The sequence below is a fragment of the Pelophylax lessonae genome, assembly GCF_965119305.1.
Source record: "Pelophylax lessonae genome assembly, chromosome: 3".
Classification (NCBI taxonomy): domain Eukaryota; kingdom Metazoa; phylum Chordata; class Amphibia; order Anura; family Ranidae; genus Pelophylax; species Pelophylax lessonae.
In genome coordinates this window covers 348,558,944-348,585,784 of record NC_138770.1, presented here as the reverse complement: position 1 = coordinate 348,585,784, position 26,841 = coordinate 348,558,944, and the positions used below count along the sequence as shown (strand labels likewise).

General features: G+C 46.1%; 1 protein-coding gene across 1 annotated transcript in view; it reads left to right on the top strand.

The window, feature by feature from the left end:
- The window catches only part of LOC309549559 (cyclic GMP-AMP synthase-like), a 65,491-nt gene that overhangs the window by 7,133 nt on the left and 31,517 nt on the right, over window positions 1–26,841 (top strand). The window contains exon 4 of the mRNA XM_082249919.1: window positions 7,099–7,329. Coding sequence (XP_082106045.1) covers window positions 7,099–7,329 — 231 coding nt within the window. The remainder of the gene's footprint in view (window positions 1–7,098; window positions 7,330–26,841) is intronic.

Below are 26,841 nucleotides of genomic sequence, written 5' to 3'. Positions count from 1 at the left end.
CTTCCATGAGGACAAAGAGAGAGTCTGATTTCCTGAAAGATTCGGTAGCCGCCAGGTAAACCCTAATTGCCCGAACCACATCCAAAGAATGCAAAGCAATTCCCTTGGGATGCTTGGGCTTAGGACAGAGTGAAGGCAGCACAATGTCTTCATTTAAATGGAAATCAGAAACCACCTTAGAAAGAAACGACTGATTAGGTAGAAGTACCACTTTCTCTCTGTGGACAGAAGTAATAGCCACCAAAAAGGCAACCTTCTGAGACAGTGTAAGCAGAGGAATCTCCCTAATGTTCTCAAAAGGAGGTTTTTTAAGAACAGACAATAACAAGTTAAGATCCCATGGAGGTAACGGGATAGTCTCGGAGGAGCCATATGGGGAACCCCTTGTATAAAAGTGCAAATCAAGCCAAGCGTAGCTAAAAGAGGTTGGAAAAACACAGCCGAAGTCGAAACTTGGCCTTTGATAGTGCTCAAGGCCAACCGCTGTTCAACCCCTTTTTGAAAAAAGTTCAAAATCCTAGCCACCGAAAAAAAAGTGAGGAGTCACCTTCAGGAGATTCAAACCATGAGATATACGATTTCCACGTACGATGATAGATCTTCCTGGAATCAGACTTTCTGGCCTTTAACAGTGTAGGAATCACTGAGTCAGAAAGACCCCTATCCTTCAATACCTGGCTTTCAATAGCCACGTTGTTAAAGCCAGCGACTGTAAAACAGGATGGAAGATTGGCCCTTGAGACAGCAGATCTTCCCTGAGACGGAGTCTCCAAGGAGCATCGGCGACCAACCTTACCAGATCTGCGTACCAAGACCTGCGAGGCCAGTCTGGGGGCCACCAGAATGACCGGAATCCCTTCCACCTCTATTCTGCACTGAAGCCTCGACAGGAGTTTCAGCGGAGGGAATACATAGATCAGTCGATATTGACCCCAAGGAGCCACCAGTGCATCTGTGGCGTCGGTCAGAGGATCTCACGACCTGGCTACAAACCTCTGAACCTTCTTGTTGAGTCGAGAAGCTAACAGGTCGACGTTGGGTGTCCCCCACTGGACACACAAGTAGTGAAACACCTCCTGGAACCTTTTCTGCCCATTTCAGGATCTCGGCCACCTCCCAGGCCGCCAAGACACTCTTGGTTCCCCTTTGATGATTGATGTAAGCCACAGCCGTGGCATTGTCCGAATAACTCCGGACTGTAAACTATTTTTCCAGTGACTCAGGCTAAGCTTTATCGCTCTGAGTTCCAGAATATTGATCGGAAGTCTGGACTCTTCTACTGTCCAGGACCCCTGGACACACAGCTTCCCCAGCACTCCTCCCCAGCCGGACAGGCTGGCGCCGGGGTTACCACAGTCCAATACAATGGGAGGAAGGACTTGCCCTGGCGTAGTGCTAACGAGCGAAGCCACCATAAAAGATCAGTCTGTGTTGTGACTCAACCGAATCATAGTGTCCATGGACTTTGGGTCTTTGTTCCATTTGACAAGAATTTCCCTTTGTAAGGGTACTGTGTGGACCTGAGCAAATGGAACCGCCTCGAAGGTCGACACCATCAGACCTAAGGCTCACATGCAAGTCCGCAGAGAGGACAGGTTGCTGGACAACATCAAACGAATCACCCCCTGCAACTTTTGCAGCTTATCCAAGGGAAGGAAAACCCTCGCCGAAGCGGAGTCCACAGTCAGGCTGAGATAATCCAGTTTTGAGGATGGTACTAGGGCAGATTTTTTTAAATTTATGTTCCAACCAAATTCTTGCAGAGTCCATACAGTGATTGTCAAGTCACCAAAAAGGACTGAATGTGAGTCTGCTCTTAAGAGGAGAGCGTCCAGGTACCCCAGTACCGCAATCCCCCATTGTCGCAGTAATGCCAATACCAGAGCCAACACTTTGGTGAAGACCCTGGGGGCGGAGGCGAGACCAAAGGGTAACGCCACAAATTGATAATGCTCCTCTCTTACAGCATAAATAGGGATGTGTAGATATGCGTCCTTGATATCGATGGAGGCCAAAAAGTTTCCTTGGTGTAGGGACGCCACTAACGTGCAAATGGACTCCATTCAAAACTTCTGTACCTGCACAAAGTGGTTCAGAGCCTTGAGGTCCAGGATTGGACGCACTTTTCCTTTCTTTCCTGGCCACAGTGAACAGGTTTGAATAGAACCCCTGAAAACGTACCCAAGAGGGAACCGACACAATCACCCCTTGTGACAGCAGATCTTGTACCGCCTCTTGTAGATCCCTTAACTGATCTGGAAATAGGCGTAGATTGGATGGGAAGAACCTGTCTGACAGTCGAGACCAGAATTCAATCTTGTAATCAGATCGGATCAGTTTGTGGACCCATTTGTCCTGAATCAAGGAAGTCCATGGTTCCAGAAAGAAGCAAAGACGTCCCCCACCCCAGATATGGGTGAGGGCGTCCCTTCATGCAGACAGGGACTTGTCTGCAGGTCTGGATTAGCCTGCTATTAGACGCATGGTGTGGCTAAATAGCTGGTCTGCCAATCAGGCTTCAAAAAAGGCTCTATCAGATCTCCGCTTTACAGGAGACTGTTTGGTTCCTCATTGGATGAATTAATCAAAGGACTCATAGACGGGAACAGTACTCTTCTTCCTCAATCTGCCAAGGGCACATCACCCCGTAATAGACAGGGGCCTTATTTTACAGTCTACAGGTGGCCCTTTCGTGCCTCCGGCATGCAGTAGAATGGATCTAAGCCATTTAGGTCTTCTGGGGGTTCCAAGAAGACATGGTCGGGCCTTGAGATCCAGGATGGGACACACCTTGCCTTCTTTTCTGGGCACGGCGAACAGGTTTGAATAAAATCCCTGAAAACGTTCCTGAGTGGGAGCTGGCACAATCACTCCTTGTGACAGCAAGTCATGTACCGCCCCTCGCAAGTCCCTTAACCGGACTGGGGATAATTGGAGATTGGATGGGAAGAACCTGTCTGAAGGATGAGACCGGAATTCGATCAGTTCGTGAACCCATTAGTCCTGAATCAAGGAGGTACAGGGTTCCTGAAAGAATCGAAGACGTCCCCCCCACCCCGAACTCGGGTGAGGGCGCCCCTTCATGCAGCCGAGGACTTGTCTGCAGGTCCAGATTGCCCGGACTTAGATTTTCCCGACCATAGCTTCTTGGAACCCCCAGAAGATCTAAACGGTTTACCTTTTTCTTACGACCCCGAGGCACGTAAAAGACGTTTGTGAGCAATAAAGGGAGGCCCCCGCCTAGTACGTGGTGCCTTGCCCTTAGAGGATTGGGGTAGATTAGGGCTCTTACCCCCCGTGATACCTTTGATCAACTCGTCCAGAGAGGATCCAAACAGCCTCTCCCCTATAAAAGGAAAATCAGTCTCAGCCTTCTTAGAAGCTTGGTCAACCGACCAGCATTTCAGCCATACCATGCCCTCAATAGCAATCCCCACTGCTGATGTCCTGGCCACCAACAAAGCTGAGTACAGGGACGTATCACACATGAACACCAGGGCTTGGGTCAACTGGTCTATGAATTTCAGTACCGCAGGGGGGAAGCCGTGCCGTTTCCAAATTACTTTTCAGTAACTTCACCAATTCAGTAGCAGTCTGTGCTACTAAAACATTCACAAAGGTTGCCTTTAACATGTTACCTACTACCACATGTAAATGGTGGGACAAGGATTCCACCCTTCTATTCACGGGATCCGGAAAGGTTGGAGACTCTTCCACCGGTACCAGAATCGCTTAATTTAACCTGGCCACCGGAGAATCCACTTTCAGTTGTACAGTCCACCTATTGGACACCGCCTCCGCAAAAGGATAACGGTGTGCAAAATGCTTAGGCACTACCAACATGTGCTTAATGTATCGCCATTGTTCATCCCCAATAGTGTGAAACATGGTCTCTAAATCCGAAGACCCTGCCGATGGAGGTGAGGGCGGAGGGCGTTTGCGGCTGGCAGCACCAGAAATGACAAAATCCACTTTTGACATCAGGCTTTGCAAAAAAAACTGCAATTTCTGGCTACGACAGTGACAGTGGCTTCCAGGGGGTCTGCAGGTGAATTTTTATCCTGGGACTCCATTGCTCAAATAAAAAAAAATGTATGTGTAATGTCCCTTTAAAGCGGAGTTCCGGGCACAGAATCGTTTTTTTTTTTTTTTTAATGTCCCCCAAACAGTGACCTTTATACCTCTATACATCCGCTAATTCTGTTTCATACATTGAAATAATCGGTTTGCAAGCATAAAATCTTACTTTATAAAATTTGTGATGAGCGCCGCCATCTTTGTCCTGGATCGCCGAGTCCGTTGTGGGGAAATGTCTTCCCTTCTCCCTGGTTCTAGTGGGCGGAGGCCGGTGAATCCAGCGCAAAATCTCGCGCATGCCCAGTACTATGCGATCGGCATCGCCGTCCGCACTGTGCTCCTCCTAACATCGTGTCATTTCCTGTTTTGAAATAACGCGATGAGAGGAGCGGCCGGCCGCCTTCGTCACTGCCCATTGCATCCTGGGAGCCATGAGTAAGAGCTCCCAGGACGCATTGCGGGACAGGAAGTGATGGCGCGGGCCGTGGCCGAGGAAGGAGGAAGTCGATGGAAAGGTGAGTATATTATCCTCTCTAAAAAAGGTAAGGACAAAAAAAAAAGGCCGGGAATATCCAAGTCGGGCACAGGAAAGGATAAGGAAGCGGATGCCTTGAAATCTACAGGCACGATTCTGTGCCCGGAACTCCGCTTTAAGACCATGAAAAACCGCGGTCCCACTGCTATTACTGCGGATTCACAATCCCGGAAAAATATGTAATAGCAGATAAAGAGCAGAAGAGGAAAAAACCAACAGGGAAACCCAGGAACATTACCAGACCACAGAGAAGCATCCAGCCTGATCAGTGTAAAAATTAAACTAACACTGTCGGCACAGGAAGAAGCTCTGCCTCTATTATTATTATTATTTCAGGTTCTTATATAGCGCTGTCAATTTACGCAGCGCTTTACATATACATTACACATTCACATCAGTCCCTGCCCTCAAGGAGCTTACAATCTAAGGTCCCTAACTCACATTCATACATACATAGTAGGGCCATTTTTTTTATACAGGATCCAATTAACCTACCAGCATGTCTTTGCTATCATTATAAAGCAATGCTGCATGCCTGTCCATCCCACGGACCTCAAGAAAATGGCCGCTCATACATTCTCAATGGGGAATTATAAAAAATGGCTGCTTATGCAAACTAATGGGAACACAGAGAACATGAACCACAGCAAAATGGTGGTCCCCACGGCACGCATGCGGTTTCCAGGACCCCCCAAAGGGGTCCCAGAACAATAGGCATCTAAAGGTCCCTATCCAGGGACCCACCCAGGACAATCCACCCACCTCAATTAACCACTTGCCGACCCCCGCAAGTACATATACAGCGGCGGTCAGCCCCTCACAGGCAAAGTGACGTATGGGTACGTCACTAGCCTGTGAGGCTCTGGGAAGCAAGCGCGCGCCGCCGGAGGCACGCTCCCGCGCGGTCACGGACTCCCCCGCGCGTGTGACTGGCGGACCCGATGTCCGCTGGTCACTTGCGATCGTCGGGTGAAGAGGGAGAAAGGCAGGCAGCTGATGTAAACAAGCCGCCTGTCATTCTCCCCTGTGTAGAAACAGTGATCATACGGTTCTACTATGTAGGACCTTGATCACTGTTCCTACAGCTCAAGCCACAGCCAATCACAGTAAGAATCACGCCCCTAGGGACACACACCACCCCTCCCTCTCAAAAAAATTTAACCCATTCACTACCAGTGTCATTTTACAGTAACAGTGCATATGTATAGCACTGATTAGTGTAGAAATGTCACTGGTAACCCCAAAAGTGTCAAAAATGTCAGTCCAGGGTCCGATCTGTCCGCCCCAATGTCACAGTCCCACAAAAAAAAAAAAAAAAAATCGCAGATCGTCGCCATTACACGTTAAAAAAAAAAAACAAAAATGACAAAAATCCTTCCCTTTGTTAGTAAACGCGATAACTTTTTCGCAAACCAATCAAAATACGCTTTTTGTGATTTTTTTTTTCCAAACATATGTAGCATAAAACAAATTAGCCGAAAATTTTAAAAATTTTGATTTTTACATTTTTTTGGGGAATTTCATATAAAAAAATTTGAAAAATATTGTTATTTTTGGAAAATTGTCGCTCTTTTTTTGTTTATAGTGCATGATAAAAAAAATCGCCCAGGTGATCAAATACCACCAAAAGAAAGCTCTGTTTTTCGGAAAAAAAGGACGTCAAATTCGTTTAGGTACAGCGTCGCACGACCGCGCAATTGTCCGTTAAAGTCACGCAGTGCCGAATCGCAAAATACCCCTTGGTCAGGAAGGGGGTAAAATCTTCCGGGGCTTAAGTGGTTAAGAGCTATAACAGCCGCATTATTACTGCCCCTCCCAAGGTAAAACCTGCTAGGAGTAGGGGAATGCCAAGGGGTACACCAGATTAGTCCTCCAGGGTTCCAGGGAACTGAGGGAGCCCCTAAGGTCCAACCATTCCAGGGAGGGGCCCACGCCCACCCCATGACCGCCAAGGGTGTTTGGGGGGACAATTTTACTCACCATACCACAGTACCAGGTGGGCACCACTCCGAAACAGATCACCTCCCACCCGGGATGGGGGTGCTGTCAGCCAAGGGGAAGCTACGACTCAGGGTGTTCCAGGTCGATGCGTCCCAGAGAGACTGTCCACTCGCAGGCTCGTCCCCATCCATCAGATCACTGTTGTGGCGAGGCCTAGTTCTGGACTATAACCTGCTCTCACTGGCCAGGCTGGGAGACCTTAAGAATCTAGATTATCCAGTGCGAAACCGCAGCCGGCTGTTGCTTGCAGTTCCTCTGGATCTTGGTCATTGGGAACTAACTAAATAAAAAAAAAAAATATCACAAAACTTTCCCAGTTACAGCTAAGACCGAAGTCCCAGCAGGGAGATAGGTCCTATTTCTAGCACTAGGCAGAACAAAACTGATGATAGCAGAATCTGAGGGGTTATTAATTATTAGGGGGTTCATTAATGTGACTACTTGATAGCACTTCACAAGTACAAATAGCTCTGTCTTCACAACAGGTAAACCAGCCTCCTTAGAGAGGAAAGACCCTTCAAGCCCTGCAATCACTCTGACTATTCCTAATGTACCTGAAAATATATCGGTGGATCTGGTTCTTGCTCTTCAAATACGACAATGGCCTGAAAGTGCAAGCAATGGAATGAATATTGACGGCTGGCTTGGCACAAAGGAAAAACAAAAATATAGAAAAGAGCCATGCTACATGGTAGCCAAACAGAAAGACAAAAAAGGTAAGATGTATTGCTTGCTTGGATGTTGTGTACTTATTGCATTGTTTAAGCTAAAGACATGGTTGGAATGCATGAATGCAGAATTATTTTAAAGTTCTAGTTAAGTAAAGCCATTCTTGTGAACTTGGCACCCCTGCCGGACAGCACAGCCAGTTTATAAATGAAAGAGAACTGGAACACTAGTGAAGCCATAATCCTGCTCTCCTCCACGTTCAAACTTTCAAAGTGTTAAAGGACAGAATTGCCTCCGAGTGCTGTTCCTCCCTCTGTGGTACAGAGGCCAATAGGAAGCTAATAAATATATATGTACAGTGCTTTGAAGAAGTATTCATACCCCTTGAAATTTTGGCCACTTTTTGTCATGTTACAACGAAAAAACGTAAATGTATTTTATTGCAATTTCATGTGATAGACCAACACAAAGTGGCACATAATTGTGAAGTTTAAGAAAAATGATAAATGGTTTTCAAATTTTTTTTTTACACATAAATATCTGAAAAGTGTGGATTGCATTTGTATTCAGCCCCCCCTGAGTCAATACTTTGTATAACCACCTTTCGCTGAAATTACAGCTGCAAGTCTTTTTGGGTATGTCTCTACCAGCTTTGCGCATCTAGAGAGTACAATTTTTGCCCATTCTTCTTTGCAAAATAGCTCAAGCTCTGTCAGATTGAATGGAGCATATGTGAACAACTATTTTCAAGACTTGTCACAGATTTGAGTACAGCCCTCAGTTTTTGTAAATATTTTTATTATATCTTTTCATATGACAACACTGAAGAAATGACACTTTGCTACAATGTAAAGTAGTGAGTGTACAGCTTGTATAACAGTGTAAGTTTGCTGTCCCCTAAAAATAACTCAACACACAGCCATTAATGTCTAAACAGCTGGCAACAAAACTGAGTACACTACTAAGTGACAATGTGCAAATTGGGCACAAAGTGACAATATTTTGAGTGGCCACTATTATTTTCCAGCACTGCCTTAACCCTCTTGGGCATGAAGTTCACCAGAGCTTCACAGGTTGCCACTGGAGTCCTCTTCCACTCCTCCATGATGACATCCTGGAGCTGGTGGATGTTCGAGACATTGCACTCCTCCACTTTGCGTTTGAGGATGCCCCACAGATGCTCAATAGGGTTTAGGTCTGGAGACATGCTTGGCCAGTCCATCACCTTTACCCTCAGCTTCTTTAGCAAGGCAGTGGTCACGTTGGAGGTGTGTTTGGGGTCGTTCTGTTGGAAACCTACCCTGTGGCCCAGTCTCTGAAGGGAGGGGGATCATGCTCTGCTTCAGTATGTCACAGTACATGTTGGCATTCATGGTTCCCTCAATGAACTGTAGCTCCCCAGTGCCGGCTTCACTCATGCAGCCCTAAACCATGACACTCCCACCTTCATGCTTGACTGTAGGCAGGACACACTTGTGTTTGTACTCCTCACATGGTTGCCGCCACACACGCTTGGCACCATCTGAACCAAATAAGTTTATCTTGGTCTCATCAGACCACAGAACATGGTTCCAGTAATCCATGTCCTTAGTCTGATTGTCTTCAGCAAACTTTTTGCGGACTTTCTTGTGCATCATCTTTAAAAGAGGCTTCCTTCTGGGACGACAGCCATGCAGACCAATTTGATGCAGTGTGCGGTGTATGGTCTTAGCACTGACAGGCTGACCCCCCACACCTTCAACCTCTGCAGCAATGCTGGCAGCACTCATACGTCTACTTCCCAAAAACAACCTCTGGATATGACGCTGAGCGCATGCACTCAACTCATTTGGTGGACCATGGCGAGGCCTGTTCTGAGAGGAACCTGTCCTGTTAAACCGCTGCAGCTCAGTTTCAGTGTCTTGGCAATCTTCTTATAGCCTAGGCCATCTGTAGAGCAACAATTCTTTCTTTTTTTTCAGATCCTCAGAGAGTTCTTTGCCATGAGGTGCCATGTTGAACTTCAAGTGACCAGTATGAGAGAGAGAGCGATAACACCAAATTTAACACACCTGCTCCCCATTCACACCTGAGACCTTGTAACACTAACGAGTCACATGACACCGGAGAAGGAAAATGGCTAATTGGGCCCAATTTAGACATTTTAACTCAGGGGTGTACTCACTTTTGTTACCAGCGGTTTAGACAATAATGGCTGTGTGTTGAGTTCTTTTGAGGGGACAGCAAATTTACACTGTTACACAAGCTGAATACTTACTACTTCACATTGTAGCAAAGTGTCATTTAGTCAGTGTTGTCACGTGAAAAGATATAATAAAATATTTTTAAAAATGTGAGGGGTGTACTCACTTTTGTGAGATACTGTAGGTCTGGACTTTGACTGGGCCATTCTAACACATGAATATGCTTTGATCTAAACAATTCTATTGTAGCTCTAGCTGTATGTTTAGGGTCATTGTCCTGCTGGAAGATGAACCTACGCCCCAGACTAGCAGGTTTTCTTTAAATATTGCCCTGTATTTGGCTCCCTACATCTTCCCATCAACTCTGACCAGCTTCCCTGTCCCTGCTGAAGAAAAGCATCCCCACAACATGATGCTGTCACCACATAGAATGGTGGCATGGTGCATTCAGGGTTATGTGCAGTGTTAGTTTCCGCCACACAGCGTTTAGCTTTAAATCCAAAAAGTTAAATTTTGGTCTCATCTGACCAGAACACCTTTTTCCACATGTTTACGGTGTCCCCCACATGGCTTTTCGCAAACTGCAAATGGGACTTCTTATGGCTTTCTTTCAACAATGGCTTTCTTCTTGCCACTTTTCCTTAAAGGCCAGATTTGTGGAGTCAAACAAAATGGCCACTGCCCCCACCTATTACTGGCCTTCATAGCAAAGAACACATGGAAGGGCTCCACACATGAAACAAACAAAGGTAAAATTCCCAGTTCAATCTGCTAGCCAGTCTGCTTACCAACCAAATTAACCTGTCTAACAGTTTGCGTCAAAACAGGGGTTTAGTTAACACACATTTGCAAACGCATGTGAAAGCTGCAGGGCCACTCCACGGCTCTCTGTATTACCTGCAGTCCCACTCTAATGAATTTATAAGAGCCTTCACAGTGGAAGCACATGCAAGCGAATGGATAGATATGGGCAGGTGAGCCTGGAGGTGGCCCATCCCTCCTCTGAAAGGTAATTGGGGGCATAATGGAAGCCCAGCTGATAGTATTACAGCAAAGGCATCCAGTATGTCCACTCACCAGTACACATTGACAACAAACAAAATGGCCACTGTCCCCACCTATTACTGGCCTTCATAGCAAAGAACACATGGAAGGGCTCCACACATGAAACAAACAAAGGGAATTTTACCTTTATTTGTGAAGTGCCAAGACATTAATCACTAGTATATATTCTTCCAGCATCCAACAACTCTGTGCTGAGCATAGCCCCAGGATACCTCCCCACCCGGACAGGCTGGCATCTGTCGTGACCACTGTCCAATACAAATGGAAGAAATGGACTGGATGGCAGCACTCCAAAAAATTAGTCCTTTATTGAAGAAACAAAAATGCAGAAATACATGAAGGATGATCATACCACAGCGGAGATGATGACACTGGCAGCTAACGCATTTCGCACCCAAGCTGGTGCTTAGTCATAGCTTTGGGTGCGAAACGCATTAGCTGCCAGTGTCATCTCCGCTGTGGTATGATCATCCTTCATGTATTTCTGCATTTTTGTTTCTTCAATAAAGGACTAATTTTTTGGAGTGCTCCATCCAGTCCATTTCTTCCATATGCTTCTGTTGCAACCAGGGCGTGCTCCTGAATTTTCCTCTCTGAGGCTGAACTTTGAATGGAGGCTTTTTGTCCTGGAGCAACACAGTGTCTTATACAAGGGGAGAAAAACTTGCCCTGCCAAAGGCCGGAGAACGAAGCCACCAGACCAAAGAATCCCTGGTTTCCCGGCTCAGACGAATCTGATTGTCCAGAGATTTGGGACACTTGTCCCCTTTTACCAGGATCTCCGTCTGAAGGAACCTCATATGAAACTGTGCAAATGGGACTGCCTCGAAGGTAAACACCATCAGGCCAGGCACTAGCATGCAAGCAAGAGCTGAGTCACAGAATGCAACTTCTGGAGTTTGTCCAGAGGAAGAAACACTCTGACCAGGGCGGATTCCTGAGTCAGACCCAAGTAATCCAATTTCCTTGAAGGGATCAGGGCAGACTTCTGGTATTTCAGAAGGCAACCAAACTCCTTCAAGATCTGGATAGTGATCTCGACGTAGTCCATCAATGCAGGCGAGGACTCTGCTCGCAAGAGGAGGTCGTCCAAGTAGCCCGGCACAGAAATTCCCCTGCTGAACCAGCAACGCCTAGACTGGGGCCAACACCTTTATGAAGACCCGAGGAATGAAGAGAGACCAAAGGGTAATGCCACAAACTAATCTCCCAAAGCAAAAAATGGAGAAAACACTGTTGTTGGGGATATATTGGAAAGTGCAAGTAAGCATCTTTGATGTTAATAGAGGCTAAGAAGTTCCCTGATGTAGGTATGCCACCACCATTTGAATGGACCCTATTTTGAATTTCTGTACCTGTAAAAAACGGTATAAGGCCTTGGGGTCCAGGATCGGACAAACTTTGCCCTCCTTTTTTGGGAATGCAAACAGGTTTGAATAAAAACCTTGAAACCGTTCCGATACCGGACCCAGGACAATCAATCACTCTCTAAAGCAACAGGTCTTGCACTGCCCCAAAAATGTGCTTGCAGTCGATCCGAGAACAGACACACATTGGAGGGAAAGAACCTCTTCGGAAGGTAAGATCGGAACTATCTTGTATCCGGAAAGAATTACTTCGTGCACTCATTTGTTGTTCACTAAGGAGGTCCATGGAGCTGGAAACCAGCAAAGCCAACCCCCTCCCACCTCAAACATGGGTGGGGGGAACCTTCATGCGGAGGAGGCCTTGTCTGCAGGTCTAGAGAAACCCGCTCTCAGCTTGCTCCCGTTGAGGGCTTGAAAGATTTGTTACCCTTGTCAGCAGCCCCTGGGGAACAAAAAAAGATAAGGACCGTGTCTACGACGAGGCTCCTTCCCCTTACAAGACTGTGGAAGGAAAGTACTCTTTCCCCCTCGTGAGACTCCTAATGATGTCATCCAGAGTAGCCCCAAACAGATTTCCCTTGAAAAGGCAAATCAGTGAGAGCCTTTTTGGAGGTTTGGTCCGCAGACCAACACTTAAGCCACAAAACTCGCCAAAGCACCACCTCCAAAACAGAGCTTGGAAAGCAAAGGAGCCGCATCCAGAGATGCATTGCAAACAAATTCCAGCCCCTAGACCAACTGATCCGCCAGTTTAACGCAAGTTTTGATCATTCTGTTAGTGTTTGAGACACCAGGGCAGTTGCCAGGATCGGTCACAAAGCCAAACCAGCAATAGTAAATATGTTGCGGGCCACAGACTCTGCTCTCCTGTCAGCCAAGTGTTTTAAAGCCAGGGATTACTCTACCGGAATCATTGTTGCTTTATTCAACCTGGAAACAGGCGAGTCTACCACTGGTGGAACGGTCCACTTCTTCAGAATTCCTCAGAGATTCCTCAAAGGGATACCGCACTGCAAAATGTTTAGGGACCACAAAGGGATGTTTTGGGTGCTCCCAATCTTTGTAGAAAAAATTAGTCAATATAGGAGGGATAAGGAAACTCTTTGCCCACAACCACAGCCGCCCCAGCTGTATCCTCCATCTTTAAAATCTCACGCACAGAGGTAACAAGCGCGTCCACCAGCGCCTTCTTGTGCGCCGCTGCAGCTGTAGAGAAGTCATCCTCACTATCTGATAGACCAGGGAGCCTGCCGTCAAGCCCTGCAGGGTGGGCCACGTCCTCATAAACAGAGCCAGATTCAGTATGTGACAAGACAGATGAAGCAGGAGAGGGCAGAGGGCACTTCCTGCTAGCCTTCCACCAAAAAGCCACCTCCACCCGGGAAACAAAGTATTCCAGGACCGCCGTCAGTGCATTAATGGAAGGCTGGGACCCCGAGGGACCTGCTGACTGCAAGAGGGGGTCAGGTGGTGAAACATGCTCCTGAGACTCCATAGGAATAAGTGAGAACCCCCCCTCCCTGCAAAAAAAGCATTTGGCACTGCCAGGGAACCCACCTACTTAGAGCCTGTACATCCCACACTACAGCCGAGATACTCAGAGCCTGTAGACCCTGCAACCACAGCAGAGAGAGGAACTCCCCCAACCAGGACACACCACTGCCACCTGAGGAGCGCTAGTCGCCAAGCACCAGAAGAGCCAGAGACCCAGGTGTAGCGTCCAGATAGGGAAGGAAACCAGGGAATCCACATAAGGGGATAGAGGATGTGCCTATAAGGCACATCTGCCGCTGCATGACTCCAATAGCATGGCCGTTGCTCCAGTGAATGCTAGACCAACAAAAAATGGCTGCCGGACCACAAAAGCATGGCCGCTCGGGGAAAAAAAAAGGCCCCAAAAACATGGCCGATGTCCCGTAGACCAGACCACAAAAAAAATTACAGCAGAGCGCACCACAAGGCTCACAGGGACAATGTCATCCATCCCTGGAGTCCACCATGTCGCTGAGGGATCGGGAAGCCTGAACAAAGTGACCCTAAGCAAGGCAGAGCCCCACCCTCACAGGGAGATGTCTACACCGTCAGCCACAGGCCCTCCTAAGTGCAGGTTCAGCACCCCATACCTACCAGATTGAAAACCCCCAGCCCGCAGGACTACCCACAGAAGGGGGGGGGGGAGATGCAGGGGGGAACCACTTACCTGAGCCCATCTTTATCCAGTGATGTTGCAGGAGTTTCTCAGCTGCCCAGGACTCCCCTCCTCATGGCTGAGACAGCAGCACGGCACAATTGGCTCCCATTGCTGTCAAAGTTAGTCAGCCAATCAGGAAAGAAAGGGGGTGGGGCTGGGCCACTGCTGCATGTCTGAAGGGACACAGGGAGCTGTGATTTGGCTCAGGTTCCCCCACAGAAAGCTGCTTGCTGTGGGGGCACTCAATAGGAGGGAGGGGCCAGGAGATCAGAAGGGGGACCTGAGAAGAGGAGGATCTAGGCCACTTTTTGTAAAACCAACTGCACAGAGAAGGTAAGTATAACATGTTCGTTATTTAAAAAAAAAAAAAAAACAAAAAAAACAAGACTTTAAGCCTCCCCCACTGTTTTCACTTGGTAATCTGGCCAGTAACATATCTGTATTTGAGTTCCTCCACTCTACATGAAAGAGCACAGGGGCACCTTTGGACAGCATTGTTATTTCTGGGGGAGGGGGGTGTTAGATGCACTAGCAAATTTAGATACAATAAAATTGAAGCCAAACTCTAGCTATCATTTTAAAAGCAGTTATGGCAACAGTTTCCTTTTGGCAAAAATGTCGTGTATAAATAACTGGGATTTTGTAAGAATTTATCATAAAATCCTTTTCTCTGAAGTTCGACAGACGCAGCTCCATATCTTCATTACCATTGGGTTATGCTCCTCTAATCAGGAATAGGCACTAGGCAGGAAAAAAACGTTACCACGCCCATGGGGGCTGTCCCTGCGGGCATAACCCCACACACTCTGCTTCAGATTGCAGTTTCGTTGCAAGCAGTGTTTAATAGACAAAAAACCCCATACACTCAAAATAAAGGGGCGGGTGCTGTGTCTGTCGATGAACTTCAGAGAAATAGATTTTACGGTAAGTTCTTACAAAAATCCAGTTTTCTCTATCGTTCACCAACAGACGCAGCTCAATATCTTCATTACCATTGGGATGTCCCAAAGCAGTATTGTCATGAGGGGTGGGAAAACAATGCAAAGAAGAACATAATTCCCCAAAGGCTAAAATTAGCCAACCAGGTAAAAAAGGAGCTCAACCAGGAAAAACCGGAGCTCACCCAGAAAAAAACATACACCCTCAAAGAGAACAAAAAAGATTCTCTTTAAACAGCAGCCTGCAAAACCTTGCGGCCAAAAAGAGGCAGCCGAAGATGCCAACACATCTACATTGTAGAACTTTGTAAAAGTATGCACGGACAACCAAGTTGCCGTCTTGCAAGCTTGTCTCACAGACGCTTGATGGCGAAAAAGCCCAAGAGGCACTAAGCGCCCTAGTAGAATGCGCCTTCACAGGGAAAGGAGGAACCTGACCGTACAGTGAATAAGCCTGAACCAACGCCTGCCTGATCCATCTGGATATGGTTGCAGCAGACGCAGCCAATCCTTTCCCTGGTAAGGGCAAAAAGACCGTCTGATTTTCTAAAAGACTCAGTGGCCTCCAGGTAAACCCTAATCGCCTGAACCACATCCAAAGAATGCAAAGCAATTTCCTTAGAATGCTTAGGATTGGGACAGAGTGAAGGCAACACAATGTCTTCATTCAAACAAAAATCAGAAACCACTTTAGGAAGAAAAGGCTGATTAGGTCGAAGTACCACTTTATCTCTGTGGACCACCAGATAAGGTGGACGGCAAGACAACCCCGCCATTTCAGATACTCTGCAAGTAGAAGTGATAAAAAATATAAAGATCAGCGCTCAACTTTTCAATAGGGGGACCACTTGATCTAATATAAATGTGTATAGAAAAGACGTGTCTTAAGAAAAATAATGAATGGTGGTCAAATTAATGAATGTGTCAATGAAAGTGTGTTCAAAATTTTGAATGTATAGAGTGATGATAGAATAAATAAATGTATACAATAATTCAAATAAACATCCAATCAAACATACAATGCTGAGTGACTGTTCATGCAAACCAAAAACATGTGCGACTCTTATACGATCAAATAAATACAACTCATAAAAATGTTGAACATGAGTGACAGTGAAAAAAATAAAAACACCTAAATATAGCAATATTATGCTAAAAACGTGCTTCAACAGTCCATAAAGTGCATGTATTAATTTAAAAAATATACATGATGACAGTCCCAAATGAAGTAAATAAAGTGCAGTGTGCCAAAAAAAAAAAAAAAAAATCTTTCTGTATATAGTGATCTTTCCAATCAACTCTAAAGGTGAAAAAGTGCTCTTCAAACACAGCAAGGTGAGTGTATCCCGGTGAGCATACAATCCAGACACCGAGTGCAGTGGCCGCTCACCTCCACAACACTCAGATTGAGCGTTATATATAACAATCCTGGCAACCCTTTTCAACTTGTTCGCTAACAACCCAGCGTGCTCCAGCAGCAATGGCTACAATAATGGAGATATCGCAGCATAGGAAGCTCAGAACTGCCTTAGTTCCTGTGTTGGTACTTAAAAAGAGAGGCTCTCATGGTGCAGAAACGTAGGGTAGTGTTTATTAACAAAAAATAGTAGTGCAGGCTACTCACATTACAGTCGATAAAACAAAGCAGATAGTGTCACAAACCGCCGATGCGGTGCGATCCGAAGCTTCCGGTCACGGCCGAAGACCGGAAGTGACGTCGGTACGGCTTACCCTGACGCGTTGCGCTACGAACACCCGTAGCTTTCTCAAAGGGGGAAAGAGAAAGCTACGGGCTTTGAGAAAGCTACGGGTGGACTGTTGAAGCACGTTTTTAGCATAATATTGCTATATTTAGGTGTTTTTATTTTTTTCACTGTCACTCATGTTCAACATTTTTATGAGTTGTATTTATTTGATCGTATAAGAGTCGCACATGTTTTTGGTTTGCATGAACAGTCACTCAGCATTGTATTTTTGATTGGATGTTTATTTGAATTATTGTATACATTTATTTATTCTATCATCACTCTATACATTCAAAATTTTGAACACACTTTCATTGACACATTCATTAATTTGACCACCATTCATTATTTTTCTTAAGACACGTCTTTTCTATACACATTTATATTAGATCAAGTGGTCCCCCTATTGAAAAGTTGAGCGCTGATCTTTATATTTTTTAATTACATTGTGATCAGTGGTGACACTATCAGAATCAGCTGCTTGCTTGGAGGAGTTCCACATCTATTTTCTTGATTGGGAAGATCCATCTGATCGCTTACCTCAAAATCACGCATAAGTTTATTATTTCTAAGTAGAAGTGATAGCCACCAAAAAGGCAACCTTCTGAGACTATGAAAGCAGAGAAATCTCCTGAATGTTCTCAAAGAAAAAGGGTAATGGGATTTTTAAGGCCAAAAGAACACCACAAGAATATATAAAAAGGTACAAATTTAATGATTCATTTTAAAATCACAAGTATACATGTGTACATACATAAAGAAAAAATATATTTATACAAAAAAGGTATAAAAACATATCCTGATCAATAAAAATAGTGATGCTCCACTGGTTTCCAATGCATCCAACACGTTTCAGTACAAACCCTTCGTCAGGGGTGTGAATATGTGAAATCGTGTGCATATACCGCTTTTCTGTAATGAAGAGTACAGTACAAATAAAGAAATGTACAAAAGGACAATGAATACAGTCATTTGTAACAGTTGAGACCAAGTCATATGTAACAATTATATAGACTACATATTAGTACAAAATTGTTCACCAGGCAGTGTTAATCCAAGCCTGCGAGCTGCAGAACATCCAAACACTGTAACAAATAACCAGTCGAAAAGGGGTGTTATCACACTCAGCATTAATGAGACTAGTCCCAGGTGTAAGATTAAAGTATGACCGAAAGGAAAAGTTATCTTGCAGATGCGGATTCAGTGAAAAGGTCCAGATAGAATCATTAGGATGTGTAGGGCCGGTATCCAAGTGAGCACAGACAACGGCTCAGTTATATGGCCGCCAGACGCCGGCACATGCGCCACCGGGAAAGTCCACTGGGCATGAGTGACGTGGTAGTCAATAGGACCTGTAGGCAGTGGAGTACACGGCAATGGCCCCCGAAGGATAGGGGGCAGGGTCATGCGTTCGACGGCTTCCGACGCCGAACGGCAGGCATGGGAAGAAAGAAACCCGGATGGCGGGGAACACCCCCATGCACTGACAGATATTGGGAGGAAAAACGAGCAGGAGAGGAGCAGAGGACAAATGAGGACGGAATGCCACATTGCCCCCAAGCCTACCCCTACCAACAAGACCCCCCGGTTGCGCCAGGCAAAGACCGATGGGACCACCAAGAAGAGAAAAAGGGGGGAAAGACACTGAATGTAATTAAAAAAAAAACTAAATGGAAAAATAAAAATAAATATAAAATGTCAATATCAACAAATTGTATACATAGATAATTAGTAAAGTCAAATATTTTATGGCACTGACCAAAGCAAGATGTAGTATAGATCAGAAGATGAACAAAGGGAACATGTAGTGACTATGGTTAGATTAACCATAGATGCAAAAACAGAGTGTATGCTGAGATTGTGGGATGAAATCCTGTCCTGGGGGGACGAATCAAGGCATGCGTGGCTAATAGGCGTTGGAAATATATAGCCAAAGCCGAAACTTGGCCTATGATATTGCCCAAAGCCAACCGTTGTCCAACCCCTTTCTGTAGAAAGGCCAAGACCCTAGCAATGGAAAAAAAGCGAGGGTGCACCTTCAGCCATTCACACCATAAAATGTACGATTTCCACGCACGATGATATATCTTCCTGGAAGTCGACTTCCTAGCCTTCAATAGCGTAGGAATCACAGAGTCAGAAAAACCTCTCTCTCAACACCTGGCTTTCAACAGCCATGCCGTTAAAGCCAGGGACTGTAAAGCAGGATGGAAGATTGGGCCTTGAGGCAGCAGATCTTCCCTGAGAGGAAGTCTCCAAGGAGCATCGGTGACCAACCTTACCAAGTCTGCTTACCAAGACCGGCGAGGCCAGTCTGGGGACACCAGAATGACCAGAATTCTTTACACATCTGAGTAGAAGCCTTGGCAGAAGTGTTAACGAAGGGAAGGCATAAATCAGCCAATACGGACCCCAAGGGGCCACCAGTGTGTCCGTGGTCTCGAAACCCGGCTACAAACCTCTGCACCTTCTTGTGGAGACAAGAAGCAAACAGATCGACGGGGCGCCCCCCACCGAACACACAGGAGATGAAACACCTCCGGGTGTAGGGACCACTCCCCTTGGTCCAACACCTGACGACTCAGGTAATCAGCTTGCCAGTTTTCCACAGCTGGGGTGTGCACCACAGAATAAGCTGGAACAAACTGTTCCGCCCAGGCCAGAATCTCAGCCACCTCCTTGGCCGCCAAGACATTCTTGGTTACCCCCGGTGATTGATGTAAGCCACAGCCGTGGCATTGTCCAATTGAATCCAAACCGGACAATCTTGCAGACGAGTCGTCCATTGTCGCAGACAAAGCTTTATCGCTCTGAGCTCCAAAACATTTATTGACAGTTTGGACTCCTCTACTGTCCAGGTTCCCTGGGCACAGAGCTTCCCCAGCACCCTGCCCCAGCCTAACAGGCTGGTGTCCGTGGTTACCACCGTCCAAAACAACGGGAGGAGGGACTTGCCCTGGCATAGTGCTGGGGACTGAAGCCACAACAGAGCAGACTGTGTGCTGTGGCTCAATCGAATCACAGTAACCAAGGACTTTGGATCCTTGTTCCAATTGACAAGAATCTCCTTTTGCAAAGGTCTTGTATGGAACTGAGCAAACAACTGCCTTGAAGGTTGATTCCATCAGACCCAATGCCTGCATGCAGGTTCTCAGAGAGGGTAGATCGGTTCCCAACAGCAACCAAATTGCCTCCTGCAATTTTGCAACTTATCCAGGGAAAGAAAGACCCTTGCCAAGGCAGAGTCCAGAGTCAGGCCCAGATAATCCAGTCTCAAGGAAGGTATCAGGGTGGATTTCTTGAAACTGATGGTCCATCCAAACTCCTGCAGGGTTTGGACAGCGATCGTGTTAGGTCACCCAGCAGGGCTGAAAGAGAGTCCGCTCTCAAAAGCAGATTGTCTAAGTGCCCCAGTACCGCAATCCCCCGTTGGCGCAGCAATGCCAACACTGGGGCTAGTACCTTGGTAAAAACCCTGGGGGCGGAGGAGAGACCAAGGGGTAACGCCACAAATTGATAATGCTCTTCTGTTACTGCCAAGCGAAGAAACTGCTGATGTCCAGTGTAGATAGGGATGTGTAGATATGCATCCTTCTATTGAGACCAAATATAATCTCCCTGGTGTAGTGACATATATGTAGACCGAGCGGATGGATTCCATCCGAAACTTCTGTACCCGCACAAAGCGGTTCAGGGACTTGAGGTCCAGGATGGGACGCACCTTGCCCTCCTTTCTGGGCACGGTGAATAGGTTTGGAAAAAAAAAACCCTTGAAAGTGTTCCTGAACCCGGCACAATCGCTCCCTTGCAATAGCAAATCGTGTACCGCCCCTTGCAAGTCCATTAACCTGAATGGAGATAGGTGAAGATTTGATGGGAAAAACCTGTCCGAAAGTCGAGACCAGAATTCGATCTTGTACCCTGAGCGGATCAGTTTCCGACCATGGCTTCTTGGAACCCCTAGAAGACCTGAACAGTTTACCTTTTTCTTGCGACCCGGAGGTACAAAAAAGCCGCTTATGAGCAGAGAAGGAAGGCCCCCGTCTAGAACGTGGCGCCATACTCTTAGAGGATTTAGGAAGAAGAGTACGCTTTCCCCCAATGAGACCTTTGATCAACTCATCCAGAGCGGATCCAAACAACCTTTCCCCTGTAAAGAGGAGGTCAGTCAAGGCCTTTTTGGAAGCCTGGTCAGCAGACCAGCTTTGTAGCCACACCAGTGCTGAGCCAACTGGTCCATCAGTTCAAGCACCGCAGGGGGGAGACGTTCAGCTTCCAAGTATGCTTTTAGTAGCTTCACCTATTCAGTAACCATCTGTGACACCAGAATGTTCACAAAAGTCGTTTTCAAAATGGAACCCGCTATCACTTGTAAATGGCGGGATAGGGACTCTGCCTGTCTATTCACGGGGTCCGCAAAAGTCGGTGATTCCTCCACCGGAACCACCGTAGACTTGTTTAGCCTGGAAACCGGGTGACCCTTCGGTGGTACAGTCCACCTAGTGGATACTGCATCTGCAATAGGGTAACAGTGTTTAAAACACTTAGGCACCACCAGCATGTGCTTGATGCGCAACCATTGTTCATCAACAATGGCATGAAACATATCATGATAAGGGAACATCTTGCCTGATTTCTGGGATTTGCGGGAGCCAAAAGACACCTGTGTACCCGACGCTGTAGATTCCTCAGCTAATTTTAAAGTTTCTCGCACTGAAACTATAAGGGCTTCCACCAAGGTGCGTTTCTGCAATGCGGCTGATGAGGACAGGTCGTCTTCACCGACAGAATGCGAAGACACTGACCCTGCAGGGTGGGGTGCCCCTGCTGCGGCCATATCTGCCTCAGAGTCAGAAGACCCTGCTGATGGAGACGAAGGCAGAGGGCGTTTGCGGCTGGCAACACTTGCAATTACAAAATCTACTTTTGACATCAGACTTAGCAAAAATGCTGTGATATAGGACTGTAACTGTGACCCAGAAGGGTCCGCAGCAGCACCTAGGTATGTAGGTGAAATTTTATTCTGGGACTCCATTTTACATTGGTAAGGAAAAAAGTGCACTGTCCCTTTAAGAGTTGCCAAATCGCGATCTCACCGCTATCTTAGTGGGCTACCAAATCCCAGGCTAGTACAATCTAACACCAGAGTGTACAAGGAAAACCCACAGGGAACCCCAGAAAAACGTTACCTCAGGAGCTGCCAGCATGCTCTGTGAAAACTAAATTGAAACTAATCTGCACAGGAAAAGGAAAGAACAGCCTGTGTCTTTGCTAGAATTAAAGTGCCATGCCACTCTTCTGTCCAGTGATCGTGGACCAAAGGAAAATGGCCGCCCCATGCATTCCTATGGGGAGCTAACAGAAAATGGCTGCCCATGTAATACAATGGGAAAAAGAACACATTTATCCACAGAAAAATGGCGCTCCCCACCGCGCGCCATGTGGTCTCCAGGACCCCAAAAGGGGTCCCTGAACATTAGGCATTGGAGGGTCCCAAGAAAGGGACCCCACCCGGACCAACCACCCCCATCAAAAAGGGGCCACAGTGACCGCAATATTTCCAACCCCCACAGTAGGAACCTGCACAGGGTAGGGGAAAAAATGGAAGGGTTTGTGCCCAGTCCTCCCAAGAGGCCAGGGGAACTGAGGGTCCGACCATTCCAGGGATAGGGCCCACGTCCACCCTGAGACCGCTAGAGGTTTTGGGGGGACAACTACTCACCATACCACAATACCAGGTGGGCGCCACTCTGAAAGAGATCACCTCCCACCGGGGATGGGGGTGGTGTCAGCCAGGGGGTGCGCCGCGTTCCAAGTTGATCGCGTCCCCAACAGATGGTTCACTCGCATGCTCGTCCCCATCTGTCGGGGCACTGTCGTGGCGAGGCCTAGTTCTGGACTATAACCTGCTCACGCTGGCCAGGCTGGGAGACCTTAAGGATCTTGATTATCCAGTCCGAAACCACAGCTGGCTGTTGCTTGTAGTTCTCCAGGAACTAACTTGTGAAAATAAAAAATCACAAAATAATAAAAAACTCCCTATTTACTGTGAAGGGAGCTAGGTCCTATTCCTAAAACTAGGCAGAAACAAACTGTAATCTGAAGCAGAGTGTGTGGGGTTATGCCTGCAGGGACAGCCCCTATGGGTGTGGTAAAGTTTTTTGCCTGCCTAGTGCCTATTGCTGATTGGAGGAGCATAACCCAATGGCAATGAAATGGAGCTGCGTCTGTCGATGAACGATAGAAAAAAGTAAAAGCTGATCACTGTAAGCACCCTTGTCAGTAGAAAATGGTTTGTCTCAACCCTGTAACTGCTACATCTACAGAACAACTTGTTCTGTTGAAAAACAACAGACTTATTGACCAGATCACCAGGTGAAAATAAAGGAAAAAAGAAAACAAATGCAGCCATCACATCTATCACAATAAATGTTTGCTTTTGGGTTTAATAACTTGTTAAATCTTCTTTAGAAGGGCTTTTCTTGCTCACTTTTATTAAAACAAAGTTCAAGACATCATACAAGTTTCCATCATAGGGTTTTATTTGTTTTAGCATTACTCAGCCACAAAACAAATATTAATCGGCCTCCTAACTTGCACTTGCAGAGCTGCTTCCCTGGCCTCACATTTCAGGCCCTTTGCTATTTTCCATATAGTTGTCTCCCACAAGCTATGTGCATACATCTAGCAACTTCCTGCCGGTCTCCTAGGCACAGCCCTCCTGACTCCTGGGCAGAGAGAGACCTCCTCTGTAAATTGGGATTAAGCCTTGAACCCTAGTTATGTCTCTAAAATAACCCCTGCACACACCTACTCAACTAGTGTTCTGGTTGTTCACAATCCCGGGACCCAGGATTAGAAACCTTGTCGCTCCCATGTCTCTATGAAGTCTCTGAACTCCAGAAATCAAACCAGGTTACCGTGTGAAACAAGCACACTGCTGCCCCTCGACCTGTCTGGATGAAAACCCTATTCCACAATGTGGCAGTGCACAGGAGTATCACAATATACAGTATATATACTATATGTAAAAACAATGAATTGCTTTTTAATGAATACCTGGATTAAATAATGGGGTTATATACAGTATGTGCATGGAGTTCAGCTTTATGTTGGCTACATTTTTTCTTATCTGCAGTCTATCCTTTATATACATCAGACACTGCCAACCACTATAGAAAAAAAAAATAAAAAATCGGTAAGTTTGGAAAGAAACCAATAAATGGGAATTGTCTAAACATATCAAACCACAAAGATTTTTCTATGCAACAATGAATGGCCAAGGTAACCTTTAGTGCTATTTTGTATACTGTATGCTCTTAGGGGCATAGGTGCATGCATTTTTCACATTTTACCACACACTGTATTACAATACATTATGTCCAATTTGTCCTATTTGAAGACAACTACCAGTTGTATCTACTGTGATACCCTGCAGATGTGTCTGTGGTGTGTTTATGCAGTTAAATTCATCAGGATATCTATGAGTACCAATTGTACCTTCAAAAAAATAAAATCAAAAAGGCATGCTCGCTCTAGGACACAGGTGAGGAATAAATTGGAATATTTTCAGAGTAGACTGACTCGTGTTTAACCACTTCAGCTTCGGAAGGTTTTACCCCCTTAATGACCAGGCCATTTTTTGCGATACGGCACTGCACTGCTTTAACTGACAGTTGCACGGCTGTGCGAAGTTGTACCCAAATAAAATCGATGTCCATTTTTTCCCACAAATAAAGCTTTCTTTTGGTGGTATTTTATCACCTCTGCAGTTTTTATTTTTTGCGCTATAAAGAGGGATTGTGGCGGACAAATCTGATATAGTGACACTTTTTGGGGACCAGTGACACCAATACAGTGATCAGTGCTAAAAATATGCAGTTACTGTATAAATGACACTGGCAGGGAACGGGTTAACATCAGGGGCGAGCAAGGGGTTAGTGTGCTCCTAGGGAGTGCCTTTTAACTGTGGGGGGGAAAGGACTGACTGCAGGAAGAGAGATCTCTGTTCCTGATTAGAAGGAACACAAGATCTCTCTCTTCCTGTCTGACAGAATGGAGAAAAGGTCCATCACTAGCATAAAACTGAAGACTCACAGAGCTCTACCCCACTCGCTGAACACACAAACAAATGGGGCGCTCAGTGGGAAGTTCACCCGCCAACGAGCGCCCCATAATGCACTGCGCTGGTGCAGTGAATAAATTACTGATTGTTTGATGATTGGCCAAAGCATGCACATGACCTGTATGCTTTGGCCAATCACAGTACAATGTCCGTGATTGGCCAAAGGCAAGGTGCCTTTAGTCAATCATGGTTCAGGGGCTAAGTCCACACCCCACACTATATAAAGCTGCTGCTTACACGGCAGCAGTGTAGTGTGTGTTAGGCGAGATAGGAGTGAGATTAGGCAGGTAGTTAGTGGATTGTGTGTTGTATTTAGTAATAGATCAGCCAGTGTAGTATATATATATATATATATATATATATATATATATATATATATATATATATATAAATTTTCAGCTATTGCAGGATATTTCACATAGTTGATATTTATCAGTTATTGCAGGATATATATCAAGCAGTACAGTGCAGTGTAGGGCTGATTCTTATGTTATACAGTGTATTGCAGTCAGTTTAGTGCTGTGCTGTGATTGTAGTGGGGCCACTGAAGTGTATTGATTTTTATTTTTTTGCGGCATCAGGTTCTGTTGCTGCATCATTAGTTCTCCGCCATCTTTGTCGCTGATACTAGTGCGTCTTGCATCAGCAGCGATTTTTTTTTTTTTTTTTTGCAGCATCAGGTTCTGTTTCTGCATTATTAAATCTCCCCCCATCTTTGTTGCTGGTACTAGTGCGTCCTGCGTCAGCAGCAAGTTTTTATTTTTTTCTTTGCAGCATCAGGTTCTGTTGCTGCATTATTAGTTCTCCCCCCATCTTTGTCGCTGGTACTAGTGTGTCCTGCATTAGCAGTGTTTTTTTTTTTTTTTTTGTGCAGCAGCACTATTAAATATTAAGGGCATAATTGCTGCCCCCCTGGTGCATCTCAGACGCTATTCCTCCTGCCTCAGCAGGGGTTTTCATTTTTTCACTATGAGTACAGTACCTGTGTGAGTATGGCACAAGGAAAGGCTTCTTTTTGCCATGCCAGTGGCTGCTAAAAAAGGATGCATGCACTGTCCTGTCACCATTTGAGGAGGCGACAAGGATGGTGAGTCGGGACGATGCATGCATCAGTGATACTATCCCTCTAGTCTTCCTGCTGGAGCACATGCTTTGTGAAATCATGGACAGGGCACTTGAGGCAGAACAGCAGGAGGAAGAGGAGAACTTCCTTTCCTTACAAGGCCCCCTTTATGCAGATATCATTCCTGCTGGGCCACAAAACATACAGAAGCAAGAGGAGGATGAGGATTGTGGCAGCATGGATGTAGAGGATAACATACAGCAGTCTTCAAGGAATGGTTGTCAATCCCCAGAAACCCTAGGAGTTGTACGTGGCTGGGGAGAGGTTGCTCCTGACAATGTCGTCCTTAGTGACTCAGAATCTCATGCTTCTCAAACTTATACTGCATGGGCTCCTTAATTCTGCAAAGCCTGCGAAAGGAACAGAGGATTTGTGGTATCAAGGAGAGGGATTATTAATGGTTGGCAACCCTTCTTGATCCACGTTACAAGGGTAAAATTGCAGAGCTCATCCAGTCTTCGCAGAGGGAGCAGAGGATGAAACCACTTGAGGACGCCTTGAAGAAAAATTAGTGTAACACCTTTTCAGACACTGGGAGGTTAACATTTTCTGGACATGTTTCTGAGGCTTTGTTCAGCCAAAGGAGGGGTGGTGGAGAAGGTGGCCGGTTGACCGATGCCTTTAAACAATTCTTTAGTCCTCAGCGCCCAGGGCTATTAGGTTTAAGCAACCATCGGCAGCATCTCCATCTTATGGTGCAGGATTATCTAGGGGCAAGAGCAGACTTGGAGACCTTTCCAACTGAGCATCCACTGGGTTACTGGGTCTTGAGGATGGACCACTGGCTAGAACTTGCTCAATATGAAATCGAGCTACTGGCCT